This window comes from Glandiceps talaboti, chromosome 13, assembly GCF_964340395.1.
Source record: "Glandiceps talaboti chromosome 13, keGlaTala1.1, whole genome shotgun sequence".
Classification (NCBI taxonomy): Eukaryota; Metazoa; Hemichordata; class Enteropneusta; family Spengelidae; genus Glandiceps; species Glandiceps talaboti.
This window is the reverse complement of record NC_135561.1, coordinates 22367800-22376209: the sequence shown is the minus strand read 5'-3', so window position 1 is coordinate 22376209 and position 8410 is coordinate 22367800. Positions and strand designations below refer to the sequence as shown.

The 8410-nt window shown below is 36.1% G+C and overlaps 1 protein-coding gene across 1 annotated transcript; it reads right to left on the bottom strand.

Annotated features, from left to right (window-relative positions):
- Nucleotides 1-374: 374 nt before the first annotated feature.
- LOC144444410 (brain-specific homeobox protein homolog) lies at nucleotides 375-4424 on the bottom strand. The gene is made up of 3 exons (XM_078133824.1): nucleotides 4163-4424; nucleotides 3507-3694; nucleotides 375-623 (listed from the first exon to the last, which is right to left on the bottom strand). Exons 1-3 carry the CDS (start codon nucleotides 4419-4421, stop codon nucleotides 375-377), a joined length of 696 nt encoding a protein of 231 aa, XP_077989950.1. The 5' UTR covers nucleotides 4422-4424.
- Nucleotides 4425-8410: the final 3986 nt, after the last annotated feature.

Sequence of the window (8410 nt, the reverse complement as noted above, 5' to 3'; positions counted from 1 at the left end):
CCCTGCATAAACAGGTGTACATGGTGTAAAAACCATCGTTGTTTCATTCACGTCTGGAGTAGATGTGCCTTACGTGTAAATAAATAAATTAACAAATTGATTGGAATATGCCGGGTTTTGCCGAGGTAACAATTTATACATATTATTTTTGTGATAGTGTATATCTCGTAACCCAAAATTTACATTGAATCTTGACAGTGAAATAACTATGCTGCTCAGTAATCATTGCAAAGAAGATAATAAATAGTTATATATTTCCCTCGTCAAAGTAAATCCTTTCTCTGTCATACAATAACAAACAAATAAACAAATAAATAAATAAACAAACAAATAGACTGTTAAGTAGTCCTACAGTGTCATTATGTTGTAGTTTCTCATCTTGTCACGTGATCGGTGTCTTTTTGTTGATGTACACATTGTGGTGAAAGTGATGTTTCCTTGTCATAGTCTTCTGTGTCATCTATTTCCTTGACTTCAACATCAGAATTGCAAGCATTCACTTGTTTGTTCTGTGTTTCCTCCACATCGGTAACTAGTTCATTATCAGTCTTCGTTTGATTGTCGTCCACCTTCTTCATCTGTTTCTTATGTTTCATTCTGCGATTTTGAAACCAAGTTTTCACCTTCAGAAAAAGGGGGGAGGATGCATATATGTAAGTGAAGTGTGATTGACAAGTATAGCTCTACTCTTCTTAAAAAGAAAGACACTGAAATAAAAAATGCGAATATTTCCAAACATTGCCAAAAGCATGTTGTGGAAGACATATTTGATCTTACATTTACCTATATGACCGTAACTTATACTAGGAGACTCAGTGTAAAAGTTACAGTCCCTGACGGTAAAGTAACTTGTACGAGTACTAGTGTTAGTGATAGGAGTGTAAAGTTACAGATATTACAGTCCCTAACAATAAGTCAAGTCACCGACGTTTCGAATACGAATTCTTTGATAGGTAAGAGGAGTAATCACACAACTCGACAATTAAATGTAAACATAGAATGAAGTAATGTGAACATGTAAGAATATACGGTAAGGTATGTATCAACACTCTGAACATTTTAACGCTTAGGATGCGTCGCATGTGTTCACTTTGGTCTGGTTTCCAGAACGCATGCATTCTGTGTATTTGGTCTGAACACATTCTCTGTGCTCAAAAAGTGTTACAGTATGCCGATGCGTCAACAGCCTTCTATTTCATATGATTTTGAACATATGTTATGTGTTCAAATAATTAAGACACTATATGTTCTAAATCTGAACACATGCGTTCTAGTTTTCTTACTGAACACATACACTGCATTCAAAAAGTGTTACAATTACAATTAAGTGTTCTAGTATGTGTTCAATAACTGAACACATGACGTTAGAGTGTATAATGTAGTCACTAGTACTGTTCATACAATATGACGACACCATAACAACTTGAAGTATTCCGCAATAACTGACCGATACATACAAGAGGTTTAGCCTCCCTTGTTCTCCAATTGTCGTACACCGACTAGGTTAGAAGTAATATCTGACAGTACATAACTTTAAAAGTGATTGGTATTTTAAGGTTGTTAAAATAACATCAAGATCGTTAAACTTCGGTGACAAGATAGAAGTGTGCCATGTCGTATTTATGTCATTTAATATTTGAATGTAGAGTAAGCATACTGTACATATGACATTGTTTTGAAAATAAGTCTCGTTTTATAGTAAGAGTAGATATCTTGAAGAAAACAAAGATCCACCAACTTCCATGTCTATAAATAATAGATGATAATTAATGTGTTATCGTCTTACACCTTTTGGTAAAACCAGACCTGATAAACCCACCAAGTGTTCCATAACCCCCCCCCCCCCTCCACTGTTTTTTTTGGGGGTCAACATAACATTAGACCTGATAAACCCACCAACTGTTCCGTCACACACCCTCCACTTGTTTCAATGAAGTACGTACATGTATGCATGTACAGTAATTGTATAACAACACACAACATTATATCCCTTATAACAAGTTTTCTTTCCCCCAACAATCATTCATCCATGTTCTGAAAAAGACATAATTGCCGTGGTCAAAAAAGGTGATGCAGTATTGCCGAAACACAGCACACTATTTGTGTATATGTTCGCTAAAGTTGTTTTTGTAACATACACCTTTCTTTAGATGTAGAAAAGTGGACAATTGGTAACTCGAATCGTCACCAGTAACTATTAAGTACGTACGCTCGCGTCAAGGCAAATGGTATGAGAGTCTTTGATTGCATGCTGTGGTTTATAGAGAGAGATATATTGTTTAATGTGTGAAAACTGATTCCTATTAGAGTTTTTATTGAAAGGTTTGTAATAAATCTTGTATGTCTTTTAACGACAGTTTACAACATCAGTTATCGGCATGCTATGTGGTTGGTTAGAACAATTCACTACTATTGATTCACAATCGACTTGGGAGACAAGACACGATGGTACGTTTATTGGCCTTGGTTGTTTTGATATACCAACTTTTACCTGACATCTACTTTGTAGACAGGTTAACGCCAAGATGTGTAATCAGAGTGTTGTACTAAACCAACATGTCACTGAGGAAATGACGAACGATCGTTCGTGACTTTGACGGCCAACGTGTTTGTAATCTTACTTCGATCGCGTCGATCGTTACGATAACTGCACCTATTGTAAGCTAGGCGTAGAGGTTTATCATACAATACTACAATAACTTGGCTTGAGAACAAACACTAAATAAGGTGTAAGCAATATATTGTCCATCCTATATCACATAATCCAACAGTAATCCTAAATAATCTTTTAACTTGTTTGAAGGCAATGTAATAGAACGACTAAATCTTGCAAACACTTACAACCAAAGTCCCTCTATCATTGTCTTACAACCAAAGTCCCTCTATCACTGTCTTACAACCAAAGTCACTCTATCACTGTCTTACAACCTAATAAACTGTGTTGTCAGTTAATTCATTTGGATATTTGATTGAGTTATAGTTTTGAATATACGGATATAGTTGTATATACATCTTGTATATGTACTCCTGGTTAGGTCATGGATAATTCATCGTGCATCTGTCATTTTATCGATACCAACACGTTTCCAATGTGTAATTCCCCGTTGCAAAATGCACTGATTATATAGTATATTTCAAAACACACACTTTGAGAACATTGTAATAAAGATGGCGAAATGACTGTCAAATATTTGTATGGAAATAAAAGTTGGTCATAGTGACACATCCATCATAGAAACCGTATATTTCCTTTGAAAGTAAAGTCCAAAAATGGTTGTACAGTAGACACATGTAACTTTGAACAGGACAACGCTATGGCAAATTTTAATATCGGACTGCGATTCTAGCTCTTTGGCCAAATTTAGCGGTTATTTAATTTAATTTACGAATTTGACAGATTTGAATCTGAACCCACAAGTGTTTAATGAGAAAATAATTGAATTCAATTCAACGTATGAAGTATAAATCTGTAGTCAACTAACAAACAAAACATGAAGTCTTGTTACCTGGGTTTCGGAAAGACTTAGCGATGCAGCAAGTTCCACTCTCTCAGGAGTGGACAAATATCTCTGTGCTTCAAATCTTTTCTCTAATCCGTTGAGCTGATGATCAGAAAATACGGTTCTTGCTTTCCTTCGCCGACAGTGTTTTCCAGGAGTATCAGCATGAAATAGTGGTGAATAACCGTATGACGCTATAACATAAGACAAATGAATCAAATGTTAACATCTAATGTTAAAACGTAAAAAGTCCTTCCGTTCCCGGCACCTGAGCCCTGTTAGGTTTTCAGAGTACTGTCAGGTACTCCTACCATTGACATAGATCTATAAACTACTGACTAAAATAACTGTCCAGACTCGTCCTTTGAGGAACAACGATATCAGATTATTGTGTAAGCTTCCCCCTTTATAATTTCAATTGTCATTGAGTCGAACATTTTCAATTGACAATGACTAAACGGTGTAAGGTAGGTGACATTCATTCATTGCTATATTGTAAACACCAGTTACAAATGTGTTGGGTCAAGCTTTCGTCTTCTTTTTGAAATCAATGATATACAAATTAAGGGTTATCTGTCCGTGCCTAAAACTTCTTTCCGTTGTCGAAGTGTGTGGAATTTTTGAAAACAAACCCAAACAATTTCAATCAAAAGAAAACTTACATGGCGCTGGTAGAATATATGGATGATCGAATGTTGGTTTGGCGTAAGGAGACATCGAATGAGCGGCCAGCAAATTACTGTACGTTGCTGACGAGGTCGGTAGAGAGCATGACAAACCACACTCGAAGAGAGATGAGCGAGCGTGTGATATTGCCGCTAAGTCCGCTAACTGTTTAGGCGCTGTCACTCCTTTACGGACCAAGATATCGTCGATGAGAAAAGATGTTGGACGGTGTACAGGTGCGTCAAAGTTCATCATTGTTCACAACAAAATAACCAGGAACTCAAAATAAACCTATCGTTGCAGCTAGCTAGCAACTAGGAATCTCAATATCATGCAACGACCGACAAAATCAATCTAAGTTGCATTAATTTTCGAAGGCTCAGTGCCTTTTTTCCACCAGTACAATTTCAATGCATAAAAATATTTCGTTCAGAGTCTAAAAAAATCCGATATGGCAGTTTAACATTACCAATGATGTGAGACCAATGGGTGTCAATAGTTAACTGTTCCGCTTAAAAGTAATTCATGCTGATCTGCAAGCGCGAAGGTATAAGAGTGAACTGTCAACCGCACTACATCGCATTTAATCTACATACCAATACGCCGTTCTGTTTAGCGATACAATTGGCCAACGTGTATCGGTTAACGGTGAAACAACGAATAGTCATATTCCTTAACTGATAATAATAAAAACAACTGAACAACCCTCCCCCTATTTCCAAACTGTTCTTGAAGTTTGAAACACAGATTCATACATACATACATACATACATACATACATACATACATACATACATACATACATACATACATACATACATACAGACCTACCTACCTACCTACCTACCTACATACATACATACATACATACATACATACATACATACAGACCTACCTACCTACCTACCTACATACATACATACATACATACATACGTACATACATACATACATACACACACACACATACACATACATACATACATACATACATACATACATACATACATACATACATACATACACACATACACACATACACACATACACACATACATACATACATACATACATACATACATACATACATACATACATACATACATACATACATACATACATACATACATGTTCAAATTGTAGCGGCAAGTTTAAACTGATAAAAACTTGTTAGGTTTTTATTTCTCAACACTTTGTCCCTTTATATCAAAGACAAAATCAGCCCATGACATAAAAAAGACTACAAAGTGGATTGATGTTCTTTTTTGAATACTTCAAAGTCGGACGTAATTTGTGTTTAGTTCTTCCATCGACATTATCCATTAAAGGTACTAATAGCTGTAAATCATAGTAGGGTACTTTCAAATTGAACATGGGTTGTTATTATAACAAAATGATATCCCTATTCACTATCACCTAACTACTTAAACACAAATTACTATGTTTACCGCCTTAGTTACTGTCATCAAGCTCGCTAAAGAATATGGTTGCCAATTTTATCCATTGGGCTGCAATGATATCCTCTGCACGTTCTTATATCCGTCTGGACTTTGTAATTGCACCCAAATAACGCTGTTTACAACACAATCTACTTACAAACCCAAGGCCTTCAAATCACAGTGGTCTAACCATACCCGATTATCTCTCATACTATTGCCTTTCTTCTGCATCTCGCCAGGCATCTCGCTCTCTACCTTCCGTCTGTCTGTCTTTTATTTTCTCGATATTTCCCGTTCAGTCTTTTTGTTAGTCTCTCTCTCTCTCTCTCTCTCTCTCTCTCTCTCTCTCTCTCTCTCTCTCTCTCTCTCTCTCTCTCTCTCTCTCTCTCTCTCTCTCTCTCTCTCTCTCTCTCTCTCTCTCTCTCTCTCTCTCTCTCTCTCTCTGCTCCAGTTTTTTCGTAAGTTTGTCCATCTGTCATTTCGTCTCTTATTGTTGCCGTCAGACAACTTGAGTATCATCCATGCTTGTTTGTATATTCAAAATTATACTTAATGATTGTGGAGATAAAATGGCGAGGTGATGATTATTCTATTTCGTGTGATGATTTCACGTGTTTTGATGCAATATGTATTACAATACAACGAATGGGACAGTACACACGAGTACTGTGGTGATAGTATCCATATATATACTGTGAAGTACATCATGTAATCTGAGAGTAGCTACTTTCAAGTATTGTCTATGAGCATTTCCTTTCAGGAGATCTATTCATTGTGGACTGTCATCCATTTAGTGTCGGCAGCTAAATAGTCAACGCTAAGTGTTGAAAGTCACTATTTTACGTGATATCCGTCTCTAATGTGAAAGTGCTACTAGCAAGTTAAACCATTTAGTATTCATTAAAATCACGGAAGACTCGCATTTAGTGACATATTAACAGTAGAAAATAGGCTGGGTGCCATTATGTCAGGGAGGCCCCCTCCAGATATCACACACTGAATACAACATACTACGACACAGCTTTGCGCCAAAGAAAAAAATAATATAGGACAAAAAGAATACCGTCAATATGCACGAGTGTGTCAAATGTACATCTTGACAACAAAGTGTGGATTGGAAGGATAGCTCGCCATCAAATTTTCAAAAACAGACAGAAACGAACTACCTTAAAGGTGCAGTGATTTGATACAACGACCTGATATTTGACGAATTGGGACATGTACAGTAACGTCTTAACTCTGTCTGAATATTACAATTGGTTTCAAAACAGTGTTCGATAGCCTAGCCTGTTGATCGGTAAAGTATATACAATATTTTAAAATTCAATGCATACACTACATTGACTTGTCATGATGGCTATGTTGTGGCTCCAAAAGATGTTTCCTGTTGAAAAGTGAGTGTAAGTGGGAATTACATGTAAGATTTGCAGCTACTCTCCCTGGGGCATTTCTCCTTGCAATTACACCAATTTCGATCACTTTGTATGTAGTCTGTGGAGTATAGGACAGACCTCACCGGTACATTTGACGAAGTCAACTTGGGATCGCCAAGAGCACCCTTTAGCAAGCTAACTAATTTTGTGCTATTACCGTGATTTGTGTGCAATTTCAATCAATTATTGGGGAAGTATAGTCCAACAGAGAGTCTAAGTGATATGAAGTTGGCTATCATTTCAAGAGCACTTACTCTCTGTACCAAAAACACACATAGCAACCGTTTTTATTCGGCAACACGATGGTCCTCAATATTGAACAGATCTTGAAAACGGATAGCCGAGCTAGTCCTGCAATATTGTACGTACATGTACACCTCTTGTCATAGTACATGGGTACAGTAAGTAGAGCTAGAGATATGTCTACTTTACTACCCAATTTTAAGTACGACTTAATCTCTGAGTAAATAAAACTGAACACAACATGCAAAGCGCGGAAACAGCAGGTGTTAATATATATATATATATATATATATATATATATATATATATATATATATATATATATATATATATATATATATAACTCGGTGAGTATCAATCTGCTAAAACAGTGCTCTATACCGCAGTGGCAGAACGTAAATATATAATATATATCAAATGTTGATGAATGTATCTTGATCCGTATTCACCATAAGTCTCTTGGCAGTGATCTAAACGAACCTTTGGATCACACAACTCTGTTTGGAATATACACCATACAACTTTGACTACACTCCATGATATTGAAGCTATATTAAACTATATTCAACAAACAATTTAGACAAATCATTTTACGTTCACAATTCTTAAGTATATACACCTCAGCTACGACCACTACAACGAAACATTTGATTGTCTGCTGTCAATATAGCAATGCAATGCCATTTTATACATTTACCTATATCTATTCATTCGCGTCCGACGCTGCAAATGGGAGGGCGCAATTTATGAATATAGGAATATTCATCGAGTAAATTACGTACTTTCGGTTGCTATGGCAACGACCATTGACTGAAATAAAGTAAGTTCGATAGGTAAGTCAATTCATCAAATTTAATCGTAATTCTACCTTTTTGGAGATGATGGGTATTGCTTGATTGATATATATCATTTGTGTACAAATTAACAGCAAATACCAGTAATTGTGGTTTTAGTGAAATTGATAGTGACGTAATGAATAATGCGATAACTTAATGAAGCGTTATAGTTGATTGATTGTGAGTGATATCAATAAACCGTGTACAATCGCTCTCATTGACTTTTAATCACATAACGACTTCTCGTCACATCGTTACGTTTATTGAAAACATTATACCAATAATAATGCGATG